The 19,910-nt window shown below is 37.7% G+C and overlaps 2 protein-coding genes across 32 annotated transcripts in view; both read left to right on the top strand.

Annotated features, from left to right (window-relative positions):
• nfic (nuclear factor I/C) overlaps positions 1-3,646 on the top strand; it is a 225,336-nt gene extending 221,690 nt beyond the window's left edge. For all 31 annotated transcript variants that reach the window (XM_073910272.1, XM_073910278.1, XM_073910273.1 and 28 more), the window contains one exon: positions 404-3,646. In XM_073910272.1, coding sequence (XP_073766373.1) covers positions 404-424 — 21 coding nt within the window. In that variant the 3' untranslated portion in view covers positions 425-3,646. The remainder of the gene's footprint in view (positions 1-403) is intronic.
• Positions 1-19,910, top strand: part of si:ch73-196i15.3 — a 239,069-nt gene that overhangs the window by 151,836 nt on the left and 67,323 nt on the right. The gene's annotated exons all lie outside the window — the stretch shown is intronic.

Genomic DNA, 19,910 nt, shown 5'->3' on the forward strand with positions numbered 1-19,910 from the left:
AACTGCTTTTGAAGTAGCCTTCAAAATGGGACAGGATTTGTAGCACCACAGTGACCCATTCAGTCTCCAAAGTATGCAGCCTCTTAATTGGCACACAGTAATTGTGGTGGGTGTTTTCAGAAAAATGCCAGTACACTTGTGATGAATGCTTGGATGTCGTTAGTAGAGAAATTAAATAAAGTAGGGGAAAAAAGCCAAAAGCGACCATAGTGTAAGAAACCCATATAAATCACCCTGTGCATTCAGATTAGAGGAAACGGATCCATGTCGACTAGACTGCGGTCGGCTTCAGATGAGTTTTTATCTGATTTAGATGGATATCCCGTAGCGCTCCTCCTATTGTGTTACTCCTGTTTGTACAGATGTCTTAATGATTCTGATTCTCTCTTTCTCTCTCTTTCAGTCCTGGTATCTGGGGAACTGATTATCACCACACACACTCAAAGAGACGAACCCGAGGAGGCACAGACGTGGATCTGAAAAATCATTTTTGTGGAATTTACAAGAGGAAAAAAAAGTCGTGAACGAGATGCAAGAGGGAAAATCTGATATATATGCAGTATTTGTATATATACACACGCACACATATATATACACAATATGTGTGTATAGATATATGTGCACACATATTTATATATGCATAACGACAGTATAAGATGCTTCAATACACTTGTTTTTGAAAAGACTGGAGAAGAAATGGAGAAGAGCATGAGAGAAAACGGCCATAGAAGAGGAGACAGAAGAGGAGGATGTTTGTTTGTTTTTATTCTGGGAGGGCAGCCCGAACTATGGCGTACATTGACGGACATGTTGGGAAAAAAAGGCCCATCCTGACTCCTGGAATGCCTCTCCTCAACCCCCTCCTTCTGCTACAGGTGCTGCTTCCTCCTATATGCAAAATAAGTATCCTTTATTTTCTTAACGAACAGGGAAGAGAAACCTCAAGGAAGGGGTTTTTCCGCTAGCATTTCGCCACAGGTTTGGAGGTGAGCACGGTCTGTTTTGATTCTTTTCTTTTTCTTTTTTTGTAAGGCAACACGACTTGGAAAAGGAAAAACGGAAAAGTTTGATGCTTCCGCTCACACGACATTTCGGAAAACAAAAACGAAAAGGCTACTTTTCATCCACTTTTATTGACAATCATGTACCCGCGTCCTTGCTTTGGTTCAGAGGCGAAATTGCATTCTCCACCGTTTCTAAAGGAGTCCACTTTTTGGTGGACACCCGTCATGCTTTTTGTACATCGGAGGAATTTTAGTGGTACCTCAGTGACATTCTACATCACAGTTAGCGTTTATACACACACGCGCACACACACACACTTACAAGTAAACGCACCTATTTCGAGGCAATGGCTTGTACTGTTAAAGGCTACACGAGGTGTGTGTGTGAGCTGTAATACAGCCTTCATAGGACGACCCAGGGAAAAGCGGGGGTGAATTAGCACCTTCCTCTCTTCGCAATATGAAAACCCCTCATTCCCTGGACTCCCCTGTACAGTAAGTGTGTGTGCACGTGTGCGTGCCCGTGTGTTTGTGCGTGTCATAAACATTGGTAGTCCCTTATTCATCTCTGTGAATGCACAGATTTAGAGGGTTTTTGATTCATGTAGATACGTGGAGTTTTCCACATAGTGACAAAGGGAGTTGAAATATAGTTCTGTCATTACTTAGACAGTATTGGGTGTAGAGGATAGTTTTTTTTTTCTCTCTCTATCTCTATTTGTAATTTGTTGAAATCCATTGGAAATTACAGGCATTGCACTACTTTGAATTTATAAATTCTTTTTTCCTCTTTTGCAAATTCCTGTTTGGCCTAATCATATGAAATGCTGCGAGTCGATTATTTTTGTCATGTTCTGATCACTCGGTAGATGAGGAGGGTTGCTTTCTTAGTCGCTGATCAGAACGATCTGACATTTTCTATGTAAATGTGTCCACGTTTATGTCATTACTTTTATACAAGTCCCATAGTTCAAGAAGAAAAACAAACAAAGTTTTTTTTTTTCTCCCACGTTTCTATTGCGAGAAACTATGACTGTTTTTATTTTGAAGCAGATTATACACTTTAATCCGTAGGAATGTCAATGATTTGGATGTTTGACGTGAGATAAAAAGGAAGTCAGTCTGTGATTATGCTCTGTTCCAGAGTTGACTGGAAGGCGGACGCCTTTGACCAGCACGTCTCCGGCTGGTTGCCTCAGAAATGGGTTATTCTGCACTCTGAGATGTGTTGATTTGTACTAATGAAATAACATCAGGGCTTAATCTACAACGCTACCGAACCCAAATCACGAAGCCATGAAAAGTGCCTGAGACATTGCAAAACTTTAATTTGAATTTTGAATTTTTTTTTTGCTTCATCTACTGTGGTTGGTTGTTGTTGTTGTTTTATAAGTTCGAGGGGTTGATTTTATGCCCAGAGAGATAAACAGCCTAGCAATCCCCCAAGCCCCTCTTTCAGCTGCATGGACGAACGCTTAGCCACTGAAAAATGCAGACGGCTGAACAAAACACACACACACCACTGCGTTATAATCCACCAGAACATGACGAAATCAACACATATCAGAGCTTTCCTAGGTACCTTCACAAACACATACGCCAATTTCCAAAAATATATATATTGATAATATCCACACACAACTCTGGTTGCTTCGGCTAATCTTTTATAATGGCTTTGCATACACATTCTATTGAGTTGACCCAGAATACATAAGACATGACTTGTTTTAATGGTGCTGATATGAAAATTGTATGGAAATCTCTATATATGAATTATATATATATAACAATGCATGGTGCTTTCAAGAGAAAACTCACAAGAATTAAGCTCAGACGACCACCATATCGCTGACATGGGCGCATGGCAGATAATCTTAGTATTAGCTCTGAAGCGAAATGCTCCTGACTTCTCCTTCAAGACCCCCTCGAGCAAAGAGCCAATGACACAGATGAATTTTACCTTTGTATTACATTGGTTTTGACGTTTATCCCTCTTCTACTTTGCACGATATTTTATAAAACATATTATGTGCCTTGCCTTTAGTTAAGAATGATAATGCATAATTTTAAAGGATTCATTTTGTTTCTTCTTCTTTTTTTTGATGTAACCGGTGTCGCAAAGGATTAAAAATGCTGCATGTTTGATTGCCTGTCATAATCAGATTAAGACTAACAGGTTACCTGATAGCTGTAGTTTTGGATGGGTGAGAGAGGCTTTTTTTTAAATCACCGTAGTCAGCATGAAATATTCCCTGCTTTATTTTACCGCCGTTTTATGTTCATGTATTGAGAAACAGTATAAAAAATTCTGTGAAAGATGCAGTACCAGCTCTCTCCATATCTGACTTTTTAATTCCCTTTTCATGTTAAACGTATTAGTTTTGATTGTGTTATCATGTTTTTAAATGAGTTTTTACCCATTATGGATGTGAAGAGGAGCGGCCGGAGATGGATTCAAAATTAAATGGCCGTCCTCTATAAACTTCGTTTTGGTCAAGTTTAAATTTCACAACTGAGCACTTATAGCCCCCACAGTGTGATTTTTGCCTTTTATCCAATGTGTTTCTGAAAATCTAGGCATTTCTTAGCCCGATAGTTCACCCAAAAATAAATGTGTTTGCTCTTATGTTGTTTCAAACTTGCCGAAACAGTCAACCGTCTTGCTTTTGGACCCCTTTGACGTTCAGTGTAAGGTTTCGCAACAACATGAGTGTGAATGAATAATGGCAAACTGTGAACTGTCACTTTAACCCCTGTATAACACTGGCTGCAGTAGGACATGTAGTAACGTGTGACGTAAATGATTTTTTACAATTTACGATTATGTTGTTTTACTAATCAAATCCCTTGTATATGTTCTTACATTAATTCTAGAAGAGTAGCTCAAACATATTGTGTCCAGTTCTATGTACAGACACAAGAACAGCAAAACACACTGTACTGCTGACTTGGCGTCTTCTTAGAAAATGAATTAATCCACCAGAATGCTTCTTCTTTTTCTTCTTCCTCTTTTTATAAAAGTAGATGGTAGGAGATAATTTATAATTGGTAGCGTGTAGTGTCAGGGGAGTTTATATTGCGGAGGAGAATATATAGTGTATTTCTGGAGCTGGGTCAGGAGAGGCCATGTTGTAGTTTGTGATGCAGTGTACAGTATTGTTTCTGCAATGGATATTGCAACGCTGGTAGCTAACGCCATTTGCTGGTAGCTATTTGAGAAAGAACAAGAGATTTTGTTTACATGACACCCGTGGTAAGATCTCGAATGATTTGCGAGCCCGTCGTCCTCAATCCTGGCCAAAAGTCGGAGTCCTAAAGCAGAACGGCTCTCCTACACCATGATTCAAACTTTTGCAGAAGTGCTAGCATCATTCAGCAAGCAATTTTCCTTGTGTTTAACAGGACAGGCAATGGAACAGGGGTCTGTTTTGGAGAATTGGGATTGTTTCATGCTAATTTTAGGGGTTATTCCTTTTGGGAACAGACTCTCATGATCCACTGCCTGTCCTGTGAAGATTTGCACTGCTCCATTTTCATCTTTCTAAAGCTGTCAACCCTCTGGCCAGGATAGGATGGTGGGCTCCGTCTAACAGGGGTGGTTTTCGCCAGCGCAGTAGCTCTGTGATGAGCTCTGTGAGCATGCCGTCGTCTTCTTCGTTTGCTTTTTTTTGTGTGTGTGTGTGTATGATAGAATTGGCTACAGATGGCCGAGAGATGGAAACACTTCAAGAGTGGGTTGTTACCCCGATTTGTGCTTTTTAAAGTGGCCACAGGTGATGATTGAACTTGCTATGATGCGAATAATGCATGTTATTGGATGAAACATTATCTTACTGTTTGATTGCGAAATTCTTGACTAATAATTTTTATAGGTGATTATCATTTTTATGCGTGTCGTTGAATTGTGTATAAATGCTTAACCATATATTCAGTAGAATAAGAAAAAAAGGTGAAAATGTACATAAAAATCACTTTTTGTATGAGAATTTCTTTTTTTTGTATGTTTGACTTTAGCAGTCATAAGCTTGTGGTCAAGCCACAAAAAAAATTTGAAAGCTCCTTCTAAAGGATCTGCTGTTGAGAATTTACGTCAGCACCATTCGCATACACTTTTCACAGCGTTATTTTGATCATAAAAAACGGTAAATTCAGCATCACTTGTCGTCATTTTAAACGGAGCCAACAGCTTCATCAAGCTTTGAGATGTTTATGCAGATTCCATTGCCATTTTTTTGTTGTTATTTCCAAGACTTGTTTTAAAACCTCTGCACTTATTTTTCCCTTTTTTTGTCATGCTAGTTTCAAGATCTTTGAACACTTTTTTTTCTGTACTTCTACTTGGAAGGTTGCACTAGATAATCTGGTATTGAATCTTTGTCTAATAATAATTAATAGTTCTTTCTAAGGTTTGCTTCTCTGGGAATATTTCTCAGCCTTGTTGATGCATCGTGATGAATAATGATGAGAATGGAAGAAAGATGAGACGAAGCTGCTTAAATGCACCCTTTTATTTACCTGTTGTCATTTGTGATAAATTGACCCTTTATGATGTTGAAATCACGCCAGGTTCCTGTGCACCGCAAACCTTAGAAGTGTGAACTGGATTGTTGAGAAACATTTTCGAAAATAGCCTTTCTTTTTCTGTTAAAAAAATCTAAACATCTCTAAAACAAAATGGATTTACATGACATGGTAGGAGACTTGATCTTGTGAAGTTTCACAAACTAATGCTGCAGTCACACTAGAGTTTGAACTTGTGAAATTCTGTCGTATGGCGCTACGAAAAAGGGGTGGGATTAAACAGGATGATTAGACATTTAAAAAGCGAGCCATTGGTCCATGTTTTAAATTTCTGTCCAGAGAGGTCATGTTTTGATCTTCGATTAGTCTCATGCAATCATGTGATCCAATTTCGCAGGTTAGAGTTCACCAAGCTTGAACTTTCAACGCAGCGAACTGTGAAACCTATAGCAGGAGCTTGCGTTTCCAGACACATTGGCATGCGTATGAATGGAAGTCTACGGGGAGAAAAGTGCAGTGTGACCCACAGCTTAATTTCGAGAGGAGCATGTGATATGATAGATTGCGGCTGGTCTCCCATCTGTAATCATTAGTAAGCCAATCAGATTAATCTAACTCACTATAAATAGCCTGTCTTAAAATTACCTTCTTTTCTTAATAGAAATTACGTTTAATAAGAGTACCCCCATCCACCCCATCTCCCCCTTTTCCTCCTTCCCCAGGGGGAGCTCTCGAGAACTACCTGATCTTGTACCCCCTTACATGCTTATCGACCAGGCGGGAGCCCTGGCTCAATTATCTCCGAGCTCAAGGTTCTCTCCCGGGACAGCATGCCAAACCTGCTAATATTGTCAAGCAATATCTAAGTGCTTGTGAACTCGTGAAATTAGGTTTATTTGTCGTTCCCAATGGCACAGTTTTTTAGCTAATTTTAGTGATTGTGTTCGCCAATGGGATGAAAAGAATAAACTTCAAGATATATAGATTTAAAACATATTTAAAAGTTGTAAATGATGTTAAGCGTATGAAATACAAAATACTATTTAGTTTTTACTGGTCCACGATGTCATGTTTATCTAAATTTGTTTGTTATTTGTTAAGATAACCAGCAATTTATGAGTGGAAATTGTTTCCACACCATTTTCTTCAGTTTACTGTTCAAAGGTTTGGGGGCAGTAAGATTATTTTTTCCTCTTTTTGAAAATTAATACTTTTTAAATTAAAGAGACATAAAAGTATTAATAGTCATATTAAATACATTTCTAGTAGCATTTTGATCAGACAGATTTTTTCATTTCTACAATCTTACCTCAAATCAATCAACCCCAAACTTTTGAATGCTTGTTTACAATATATGTTGTATAATGTATTTAAAATAAATTAGGGGTGTTTAATTCTTTTTACCTGAAAAAGTTTTTTTTTTTTTTTGCCATATAGTTACTTTGGCCGCCTGTAGACAATCAGTGGCATGGCTAATAGATTTATGGTGTGTGCGTGCGCGCATGTGTGAGTGTGTATGTGTGTGTTTGTGTGTACAGACTAACAGATCTAGCAGGACTTTAGACCTCACTCTTCTGAGTGCCTTCCTAGATTCAGCCTGGAGCTGTTGAATGTGGGTTAACGCTGTGTGTTCTTCTCGTTTTCTACCATCAGCCCACTCATGCCTGTATTTACCAGAATCGGCAGAATGTGCATCACTAAAAAGATTGTTTAACTCTGAGGTCCAGGCACTTTAATTAGTCATTGACACATGTAATTATGCTGAATAGAATGTAGATTTCCTTGTTCACCCACTGACATAAACAGGATGTGAGGAGATTCTACTCAGGCACTCATAAAGAATTGACCTATCGGTAAGCTGTGCCCCACAGATACTTATTGCTAACTCAGACAAACAAAATGCAATTGCTAAATGTCTTACAGAATCTAGTCCCAATATGTTTTTGATACATTCTGAGGAGCTTTAAACATTATGAGGAGCATATGCCATGTAGAGATATGTAAAATATTTTAGTTATCGTCACTACCGCAGATGACATCCAGGATCAGCAGTGTTCATGTACTGCAGGGGAAGCTTAAATAAAATGATATCAACATTAACAAGATTACATTTAACTAGGTTAATATGAAGAAGCGCTGATATACATGCGCTGCTTATTAGGGATGCAACAAAATAAAAATTCTGGGCTGAAAATGGAAACAGAAGCTTAAAATGCTTTGTAATATGTATTTATTGTTTGATTAAGTATTATAAAGTATTTTGTAAGCTGGTGACACAGTTTCTCAGTGGTTAGCACAGTCACCTCACAGCAAAAAGATCGCTGGTTCGAGGCCTGGCTGGCTCAGTTGGCATTTTTTCAGGGTGCTCCGGTTTCCCCCAAAGTCAAAAGACATGCGCTATAGGTGAGTTGAATAAACTAAATTGGCCATTGTGTGTGTGTGTAAATGAGTGTGTGTGGATGTTTCCAACCACTGGGTTGCAGCTGGAAGGGCATCCGGTGTGTAAAACATATGCTGGATAAGTTGGCAGTTTATTGCGCTGTGGCGACCTCTGATTAATAAAGAGACTAAGCCGAAGATTAATGAGTGAATTTTGAAAGCCCTTTTAAATATAGTCTATTACCTTAAATTACAAAAATAAAAAAACACAAGACAATAAAATTACATTATATTAATAGTAAAATTTTATTGACAGCGAATGAGTCGAGAGGTGTAATTTTGACAGCACAGCAGCGCAACAGGAGCAAGCATACCATATAACTCCTAATAGATATTGACATAGTCCTATTGCCATGTTATTTGAGTGAACTTTGCTTTGAACTTCCAGTGAGCATGTACGGCTAATGCCTAAATAAGTATACGTGTACAAGAACAAAATATCCACACAACAGAAAATTAAGCTTTTTGGAATTTTGACCTCAGAGCATATATAAAGCTAATCAAAATTGATCAGCGCAGTGATAAACCAGACTCGCCAGTGAAATGAATGGGTTTCATACTATGGTTTTATTGCACAGAGCTTTCTGCATCTGGTGTGAAAGCTGCTTCACACTGCACAGTGACTTTGGATGAAGGGAGAGTGAAGCCAGAGCACTAAACTTTTTTATGACAAAAAAACAAAAATTCCATTTTAAGCTAATAATCATTAATAATTATTAATTATTGTCAAAAAAATGGTGCATCCCTACTACTTAACTAACTTACCCAAGGCAGAGGCTGTGTTACTATATAGTGATTTCTGCAACTTACTTTAGAATGAATGTATACATCCTTTTCGATCTTCTGGACATTAAATTGTCTTGTTTAGTGGTTAGGAATTGTTTTAGATTAGTTCTACGGCTCATCCTCTCAGGATACCTGGAATCAGTTTTACAAGCACCCCAGGCTCATCATTTCACTACTTTTGTATCACAAACCCCATCAAACATCAAGTATCAGATCTTCCCATGTTTACCTGTGGCGCTGAAACCTAAATATGTCTGAGTTCTCAATCGCCATTGGCTGATCTGCATTTAAGAGGAGGGGCTTACTGATAGGTCGATCAGACATGAAAAAGTACCTTTCCTTGTGTGGTTTGTAATACAAACCTCACAATGCTGTGAACTTTGCATAGTCGAAAGCAGATAGAAAGGTGAGCATGCGGTCAGATCTTTGTTTTGTCTTTTGTTAGTAAGGGCTGGACAAACTCTTCAGGGCTGAATGCAGTTTCTACACTTGATCCTTACTTTTTCAGTGTCATTCTGGCTGGTTTGGAACCCACATTGACAGCTCAGTCAAACTGCTCAGCTGTAATAAACTAAAGGTTTTGAGGGATCTGGCGATTGTAAAAATCTGAATACCATCTATGCAACAAATCCTGATGTTTTGCTAATATTAAGGAGTTCATCAGTGTGTGTAAAGCTTAATCTAGGCTTGATTTAGCATTATAGTATACAGTGACTAGTTATGAAGGAATAACGACTGCGTTTACTTCTGGTCAGAGTTAGCTAATGGGGTGTTTACAAAATGTTCACTACATTCATCAATCATTTTTTGTCCTCTTGCCAGAAGAGATCGATAGACAGCACTGCGAATGATTTCATCTGTCTACATTCTCAAAAAATGTATGCATATTATGCTATAAACTTTATAAAAGACTATTTCTGTAGTGGCAACACAGTGGCTCAGTGGTTAGCACTGTCACCTCACAGCAAGAAGGTTGCTGGTTCAAGTCATGACTGGGTCAGTTGGCATTTCTGTGTGGAGTAATGCATGTTCTCCTCCAGGTGCTCCGCTTTCCCCCATAGCCCTAAGACATGCTCTATAGGTGAATTGGATGGAATTAAAAATTGCCCGTAGTGTACGGAGAGTGTGGGGTGTTTCCCAGTACTGGGTTGCAGCTGGAAGGACATCCGCTGTGCAAAACATATGCTGGATAAGTTGGCGTTGGTTCATTCCACTGTGGCGACCCTTGATGAATAAAGAGACTAAGCAGAAGTAAAATAAACGAATGAATGTTTCTGTAGCTACAACCAACTACTTTAATTCAACTGTCATTTGCAATGCTTCATGGGATAGTAGTTCTTTTGCTAAACCAGTGGTGTCCAAACTCGGTCCTGGAGGGCCGGTGTCCTGCATATTTTAGTTCCAACTCCAATTAAACACACCAGAACTAGCTAATACTAGAAACCTCTAGACAGGTGTGTTGAAGGAAGTTGGAGCTAAACTATACAGGACAGCAGCCCTCCAGGACTAAGTTTGGACACCCCTGCCCTAAACTCTCTTGTACTTCTGTCTTTTTGCTTCAAATTAAATTAGAATTAATTCCAGCTGAATAGTTTGTTTATAGGCTAAAAACACTTTCATGAAGACTTTTTAAAAGCCCCTTTGTGGAAAAACGATTGTGAAAAATACATCCAGTACCCAGCTGAAAAAGTATACAAGTACGATTGCACTCCATGACAGTAATTCTGACACAAAGTGAACGCAGCATTCACACACTGGTCTTTGCGCATTGGTCTTTGCCCAGGTCTGAAAGCGAATCCTCCTTAGAGCGCATTTGTGTGCAGGTGAGGTCACTGATTATTTTGGCATTCCCCCGTTGAAAAGTGTAATTCAAACTTTGCAGCATTGTTTGAGATTGAGCTTTGGGGATGATGGAGGGTTTCCACCAGAGTTCGATGACTGTAGAGTTAATGGCGGCACAGACAGTGTTTGTGGGATACAGTACAGTTCAATATGAATGGAGACCCATCCTTAACATTTGTAGAATGGCTAGTTGTTTCGACGCTCCCTTAGCAAACCAGCAGTGCAAATCAAAGTTATAAACAGTGAAATAATATTAATATTCATTTTAAAATGGGGTAAATACACAAATTTAACATGCAGTGCCTGTACAGCTTTGGTTTCTTTTCTTCAACCTTGTGTAATCCGTGTTTTTACTCTACTCTGCAGTGGTGGAAACAGCTTTTGTTATTCAGATGTTTTTTGTATGTAATCTTGGATCCAAGTGGACAGATTTGACAAAGCCTTTCACTATCACGTTATTAACTAACGTTTAAGGTTGTTATGATGCTGTGAGGCTTTTCTAAACCTGGCCCTAAGATCGAATTACCTGAAGAATACCTGTTAGTCAGAAAAGCCATTCATAGGCTTTTGCGATTTATGCAATATTTTGATAAGTCTTTCACAAATGAATTGCCAAAAACACCCTGACACACCGCCTGCTCCCGAATGTTTGACACCCCCGAAATTCACGCATCAATCTTTCAGGGTGCCCTCTTCCCAATTTTTGTTTCATTTCTATAAATATCTCTACCGTTGTTGTTTCTTTTGTTTTTAAGCATGCTGTTTTCTCGATGCTTCGAGTTGAAAGGACGAAGGTTGAAATGTTTTTCAGAGAGCATTCTGATGCAGTGTTAAAATTTCAAGGTTTTTCGTTGGTTTTTTTCCTTCCTCTTTTTTAATCACATTATTCTTTACAAATATTACCATAGTAGTTACTCATTAAACGCTTGCTTGCTGCACAGATAAACACACTTCACACCAGGAAGGGGCATGTGGACATTTAGTTCAGACACATTCACAACTGACACGGTGACATGCATCCGTCTTCTTTTGGACAACGCATCAGATTTTCGTTATTTGTCTCTGTTTCTCGCTAAATTGTAACCTATCAGCAAAAGTCGGTATGTACGTTTTTTGAAACAGATGAGAAAAGACTTTGTTTTTCTCATGCACAACAAACTAAATTTGCCATGTGTTTTTGAACTGGTGTGAGGGGGAAATTACAGCTTTAACAATATTTCATTATAACATTGTATTCAGCCATCGCTGTTCGCAAAAAAAAAAAAAAAAAAAAAGAAAATCGCTCATGAATACAGTACTGGAAGTGAGTATGTTTCCCTATGCAAAAAAAATAAATAAAATGAAAATGAAATAAAAAAATAAACAAAGCTATGCTACAACTCTGAAATGAGGTGACTGGTTTCTTTTCATTCTTTTTCTTTCTCTGACCAATCAATGTGGTTTTCTTTCTAATCAGTTAGACCCAGCGTCTGCTGAAGTTACTTGGCAGTCTTCAATGTTTATGCAGATTAATCTTGATCGTTGTGTCTTTGTGTGTTTTGGATGTATGTTCCTTGTTTTTTACGGTCGTTCCCAGGTGAAGACTATTGCCTAATTTTAGCTCAAGCAAAACTCTTTAAAGCTACCAATTTTTTTCTGCATTTTGGTTGTTTGTTTACATAACCTATTTTGGAGTCCAAAAATAGGACAAATTAAATTAAGTGAAGTTTATTTATAAACTAATTTTATTTTAAGAGGATCACATGCTTATGATTGCTAACAGCTGGTCCCGCATTATTCAATTTATGATTCACCAATCAGACGATTCCTAAGCCACTATAAATACCCTAATACGTTCCGTAAAACAGCCATCTTCATTTTAAAGAATCCCTCCTTCCACCCCTACTCCTCCTCCTTTCCTAGATGGGTGGCATGATGGCCCAGTGGTTAGCACCGTTGTTTCACAGCAAGAACATCACTGGTTCTAGTCCTTACCAAGCCAGCCGACGTTTCTGTGTGGAGTTCACACATTCTCCCCATGCTCACGTGGGTTTCCCCTGGTTTCCTCCCACCGTCCAAAAACGTGCAACTTAAGTTAATTGACTAAACCAAATCGACACCATAGACATGCTAAGTAATTATATCTGAAGAGCAATCACTATCTGTTCATTAGCTACTACAGCAGGGGAGTTCTCCAGATCTACCTGAGCTCAAACTCCCCTCTCACCTTGCAAACGGTAGGGACCCCTGGGATCACAGATCACTGGACAGCATGCCAAACAAGCTTTATAATCAATCATCAGCTAAGTGTGAACTCTTAAAAGGGAGCAGCACGGTAGTAAGCACTGTCGCCTCACAGCAAGAAGGTCGCTGGTTTGAGTCCTTGCTGGGCCAGTTGTGGCATTACTATGTGGATTTTGCATGTTCACCCTGTATTTGCAAGGGTTTCCTCAGGCTGCTCCAGTTTTCCTTAAGATCCAAAGACATATGTGGTACGAGTAAATTGGATCAGCAAAATTGGCCATAGTGTATGAATGTGTGTGTAATGTGAGAGTGTATGGGTGTTTCCCAGTACTGGGTTGTGGCTGGATGGGTATACGCTGCATAAAACATATGCCGGAATAGTTGGCAATTCATTCCGCTGTGGCAACCCCTGATTAATAAGGGACTAAGCTGAAGGAAAATGAATGAAATTAAAGGGATAGTCAACCAAAAGTATCAATCTGGTATTATGTCTGCGCTGTATACATTTCTTTTTTCTTTCCACAAAGGGAGATATTTTTATAAGCGGTTGCACTTTTCCATAGTCCACATAATAGCATTGAATATAAATACACAAGAATTACATGATTGTCCCGTACCAAACAAGCCAGGCTTTGTTGAAAACCAAACCAAAGTTTCTTACTATGGCCATGTGTCTTTGTGCGCATTCATAAAACTTTATTAGTGCTACACTGCACTCAGCAAGGGTGTAGATTTGCTCTTGATATTGGTGGGGACATACACCCCTACAGCACATGCATAGACCAGTACAAATTCCTTTTCGTGCTTTTAAAAATATGAATAAAGGCTTTAAATGCTTAATAATACAAATAGCCATTAACGAGACGCGTCCCATGCTGCAAAAGTCAATTTACATGATTTTACTGCAATCCGGCTTTGAGGAGGTATGAATGTAGAGCAATTTAGAGAGGCACAATTTAAACATTTTAATGATTATTATTATTTTGCATAATCATAAAACCCAAAATGGAAACTGAATTTCGATTAATTCGATTAATATTTCTATGGTGGACTCCAAACGAACTTGACTTTAAAATTTGAATCTCTGAAAATACAGTGAAGGAGGACTGGAAAAGTTCCTTGTTTTTGGTGCTTCTCACATCCAAACGTAATTACAGCTGTCATTATCAGCATAAAAAGGCCCAACCAATATCACTGTTATGTGTTTGTGGGAGAAAGGACCTCATTAATGAGTAATAAAAATTTATAAATGCTTAACACAAGTAATAAAACAGGTGGATAAAAGACAGATTAGGAATGAATAATAAAATGTCAAGTAAGGAGATTATTTACAACCTCAGAGACGTGCCATCATCTTCCTCTCTAAAGACTAGGGAGCCTGTTGCGGTCACATTGGAAGACCATTACATCCAGTTGAAGTTTTTTCTTTTTTAAATATTTCCCATATAATGTTTAACAGAGCAAGGAAATTTTCACAGTATGTCTGATAATATTTTTTCTTCTGGAGAAAGTCTTATTTGTTTTATTTCGGCTAGAGTAAAAGCAGTTTTTAATTTTTTAAACACCATTTTAAGGTCAAAATTATTAGCCCCTTTAAACTATATTTTTCAATAGTCTACAAAACAAACCATCGTTATACAATAACTTGCCTAATTACCCTAATTTGCCTAGTTAACCTAATTAAGCCTTTAAATGGCACCTTAAGCTGTATAGAAGTGTCTTGAAAGATATCTAGTCAAATATTATTTACTGTCATCATGACAAAGATAAAAATAGGTCAGTTATTAGAAATGAGTTATTAAAACTATTACGTTTAGAAACGTGTTGAAAAAAAAAATCTCTCCTTTAAACAGAAATTGGGGAAATAAATAATTCAGGGGGGCTAATAATTCTGACTTCAACTGAATGTCTGAGAATTTTGGGCAATGAGCAGTTGTCCTACGGCTAAGCTTCCAGTGTTACTGCAAGAAGTTCTCACCTTTATAGTCAAAATTTGGGTGCTGGCCAACGGTCGGCCTGCTAGTTGAGAGAGTAGAGGGAGTTGATCTATTTGAGAAACAGGGTTGTTAAACTTAAATTCATGAAATCACTCGTGGACATTTGAGTACATCAGAAAAATATTTAATATTGTACCCCTGACCCCTGAAAAAGCAGTGTTTACTTTAAGGTCATAAAAATAATTACCATCAGTTCCTTCGTTGAGCCTAACAGAGAAGAAAAACAGCCCATCCTCTTATGCCATGAAAAGCAAGCAAGTTGTGAGTACTCAAAATTAATCACATGCAACACAAAATACAACAAATGTGCTTTATTCTCTGAGGTGAATATAGTGAATGCTCGAAGGCCTGTTCATCTGTCAGCTGTGTTCTCGAGCCTCTTTTATTGTTGTGTATGCACAAAACAGACCTGATAAATGTGTACGCCACTTCCTTGGGCATGCAGAACCATTGATTTGGGGCTCATTTTAATACACATGGAAGTTCATAAAGTGATTTGCATTGGCTAAATATAGTTGAAAGTGGGTGTGTAACGGCAGGTATGTAAGACTTTTCCAGATACACAGATTCTCAGGTAAACTGTGATTTATAAAGCTGATATTGTGGGAAATTTTCTGCAATCTGGTACACCTTCATTTTTTGTCAGGTTTCTAGGCAAAGTTTTATATATGAGGCCTCTAGTCATCGCAGCTAATCATACATAGATACACTACCTGACAAAAGTCTTGTCTCCTATCCAAGTTTTAGGAACAACAAATAATAACTTGACTTCTGGTTGATCATTTGGTATCAGAAGTGGCTTATATGAAAGGCAAAGGCCTCTAGATTACACATACTTTACCAAAATAAAATATGATCATACCTTGAATTTTAATTATTTAATTAGGAAAGTAAGGTCTAACTTTGCTTAGACAAGTCTCGTCACGTAATCGAAATAATGTACAGTATAGAATATAAAGTCATGCTGCAGAGGAAAAATAATTACTAATGTGTATGACTCACATAAGCTTGGACGATTGCATTTATACATCTCTGCAATGACTCAAAAAACTTATTAATAAAGTCATCTGGAATGGCAAAGAAAGTGTTCTTGCAGGACTCCCCGAGTTCATCAAGATTCTTTGGATTCATCTTCAATGCCTCCTCCTTCATCTTACTCCAGACATTCTCAAAAATGTTCATGTCTGGTGACTGGGCTGGCCAATCCTGGGACACCTTCACCTTCTTTGCTATCAGTGGAGGCTGAAGTATGAGGAGCGCTATTCTGTTAAAGAATTTTCCCTCTCCTGTGGTTTGTAATGTAATGGGCAGCACAAATGTCTTGATACCTCAAGCTGTTGATGTTGCCATCCACTCTGCAGATCTCTCGTATGCCCCCATTCTGAATGTAACTCCAAACCATGATTTTTCCTTCACCAAACTTGACTGATTTCTATGCGAATCTTGGGTCCATTTGGATTCTAAAAGGTCTTTATAAGTATTTGTGATGATTGGGATGCATGTTTATTCATGTTGTGAATTAATCTTGGTGCTCTTAAGTATACAGAGTACTTCCATTACACATTTTTTCCTGTAAAATGCTATATAATAGACTTTGTCATTGTAATTGGTGCTTGATAGTGGTTACGCAGGAAGAGAATGACTCATTTCTCTGCAGAACAAACTTTGAATCACTAAACATTTGAAATGACACTTTTAATCCTGTGAGCACGAGCTGCACAGAACAGGAGAAATGGAAGAAACGAATGAAAGAGCGAACTGAACACTGGCGGTTAGAGGTTTGTTTTGGGTTCAACTTGGCTGAGGAGGAGCGTAACACACCTGACTCTAATCATCCCCCAATCCATTACCCCAGATACAAGATTGCTGGAGCCACGTTTGGAAAAGTATGATTTCAGCTCTGGAAAGGAAGTCAAGTTTTATTTCATTTTAATGGTTCAAAATAGCACGAGCCAGCACAAGGTCCTTTTTCTTTTAAACGTAGGAAGGGGGTGAACGAGTGCAATAGCACTTGTTGAAAGCTCCGCGCGAGTCTCGCCAGGAGCCCCTCATGAGCTCATTGCAGAATGGAGTCAAATTCCAAAACAGACACTAACCAGAGGTACCTGTTAAGCTTCACTCTTTCCATGAAACGCTTGCTTTTCGGACACCCAGTAATCACAAACCACGATGATTTCCTACTAAAAATTGATTCGTAGGAAGGAAATAAGTGTAATATGAAACACCTTCTGTTTCATTTAATATAGAGATGGACAGCAATGTAAAATGATGACTCGCAACTATTGACCAAAAGTTTGGAAAATTTGTTTTTTAAAAATTTAAATGGCAATAATGTAAAATATTTTATACTTTAAAAGAATAGTAAGGGTAAAATGTATTCCAATGATGGCAAATATTTGTCCCCATGTTGTCTAGTCCCACTGGTGTAGTTTATCATGTCATATGACCCTTCTCTGGTGGTTGTGTGGAGAGACCCACTCTCATATATGTGAAGCGATTTGGGTGTATGGCCATACACAATCAAATGTGCTATATAAAAACACATTATACTCAGAAATCACTATCATTTATTTATGAGGATTCATATATTTACAGTAACTCTGTCTACTTGTTCAACACCCAAAATCTGAATGAATCAGCGCTTATGAGCTGAGTGAATGAATCTGTGAGTTTGTTGATCATGTTAAATGATTATTCAGGAATTGTTTTTCTAACATTTTAATAATCAGTATAATGTCCTTTAGACACTGTTTTTCTACTTTTTAAAAAATCTAAATCAACCCAGTGGCGCAATAGGTAGTGCTGTCATCTCACAGCAAGAAGGTTGCTGGTTCGAGCCTCGACTGGGTCAGTTGGTGTTTCTGTGTGGAGTTTGCATGTTCTCCCTGCGTTCGCAGGTGTTTCCTCCAGGTGCTCCGGTTTCTTCTACAGTCCAAAGACATGCGGTACAGATGAATTGGGTAAGCTAAATTGTCCATAGTGTATGAGTGTGTGTGGATGTTTCCAAGAGATGGGTTGCGGCTGGAAGGGCATCCGCTGTGTAAAAACGTGCTGGATAAGTTGGCGGTTTATTCTGCTGTGGCAACCCTGAATTAATAAAGGGACTAAGCCGAAAAGAAAATGAATGAATGAATGAACGAATCACTTACATTTCAAATGTATCTGTCACGTGATTCTTTAGAAATTATATTAATTTACTGTATATTATTATATTAATACTGTAATTAAATTAACAGTATAATATAAACATATTCCGTAGTTTTTTGTCCTACATGAAAATGTAAAATTTTAATGATTCGTCTGAGTGAACAAGTATGAATAACTTGATTCAAACTCTTGAGTGAATCAGCAAATCGTGAATCACAATCCTTTAGAACCCACTCTTCAAATATATTAATAGCCAATCACTGCAATATCAATAATCTAGACAGTAAACGGTATTTTTTCTGCTTTTTTTATCATAATGAGTTTTTGAACTATGTAGTTCCGAATGAATCGGTTGATTCAGCAACTTCTGGTAATATGATGCAACAAAAACGACCAGAGATTCAATCACGATCAAATGAATCAACCTTATGATTTACTGTATGAGATTCCGGTACAGATGTAGGAAATAAGAACTTACGGAAAGATTTCCACTGATTTATAAGGGTTCAGTAATCCAACAAGAGGCAGAGAGCGAAAGCCTTGATGTGGTGCTATTTTTATGACCTTTAGTCATAGATTGAGCCGCTAACAGCTCAAGTCCCTGAAGCCTGAAGCAGACTTCCTCCGAAACTACAGTTCTCCAGTCCAAAGAAAACAGCATGGCCTCGGGAGTCGCTCGAACTGCAGCTCGCAGACCCGAGGAAACCCGGCGCGATTCACGAGTCTCCGGAGGAAAATTTTAATTACAGCCCGAGCTGATGTTGGCCGGAGGATGAGGACACCAGCACTGCCATACCAGTGAAAACACGGCATCTGAACATATGCTGAGGCCAGCTCACAACGTAAACACATGGTATGCTGAGGTAAACAAATGTGCTGTTCTGTAAACCTGCCATTACCGACTGTAAACATTAATATGTACCACAGAGCAATTCTGTTTTGACCATAATCATTTGTCAAATGTCATCACACAAGCCCGAGGTCATTTAGGGGAAAGGAGAGCTGAAATTAATAGCAAGTAGATTATAAAACTTGTTTGTTTTACGTTTCATGTTTTGGTTTGTTTGTAACAATACAATATGGTTTTATTAATAGTTTTATAAACAATTAAAATAAATTATTAATGGTTAATGCATATAATAAAACGTTGCTGTGGATCCATTTAATAATATTACCAAAGACAACTTTTTATTTTAACAAGATGTCTTAGTATTAAGTCAACAGTTTGCTCATTAACTCTATACAAACATAATGCACATTTTTATTGATCAAACTGAAGTATTGAGAAAGATTTTTCTTTATCTATTCAAAACACACTGTTTAATCCCATCTTTCAGTGTATCTTTATTTGTCTTACTAAATTTTAAAAGTTGTTTTAAACTTGTGAGACTTTTTTTCTAGCCACAGTTTAGTCAGTATTTATATTCCAGTATAATATAGTCCTAATCTTTTTATTTAAGTATTTATTAACAATTTGTTCCTTCAAACCTGTAAATAGGTCTATAATAGGTCTTGTAAGCATCATGAAAGTTAAATGTTTGTACATAATACAAACATGACAAAAATGATCATACTTATTATAATAATTAGCCAGAAAATTGTCTTTTATTTAAAATGTTTTCATTTAATATTGTTTATTCATTTATATTGCTTTACTCCATTTATCTTTGGCATAACTTCAAGTCCTTCACAGAACATTGCCTTTAAATACCATGAAAATAAATCATATCTGGTGGCATTTGATTTATTAATTAAAGTTTCACCACTAAATTAAGTTTAAAAATATTTTTTAAAAAGTTTGTCTTACGTGACTGTCAGAGATAAAGATTATATCAAAAACAAAACTAAATGTTCAACCAGCTCAGAATCAATTAATAAAAGTAACAAATAACAATTCATCAAAAATAAATCTAACTTTAAATAGTTGAAGTCAAAATGATTAGCCCCTCTA

The sequence above is a fragment of the Danio rerio genome, chromosome 8, assembly GCF_049306965.1.
Source record: "Danio rerio strain Tuebingen ecotype United States chromosome 8, GRCz12tu, whole genome shotgun sequence".
Taxonomy (NCBI): domain Eukaryota; kingdom Metazoa; phylum Chordata; class Actinopteri; order Cypriniformes; family Danionidae; genus Danio; species Danio rerio.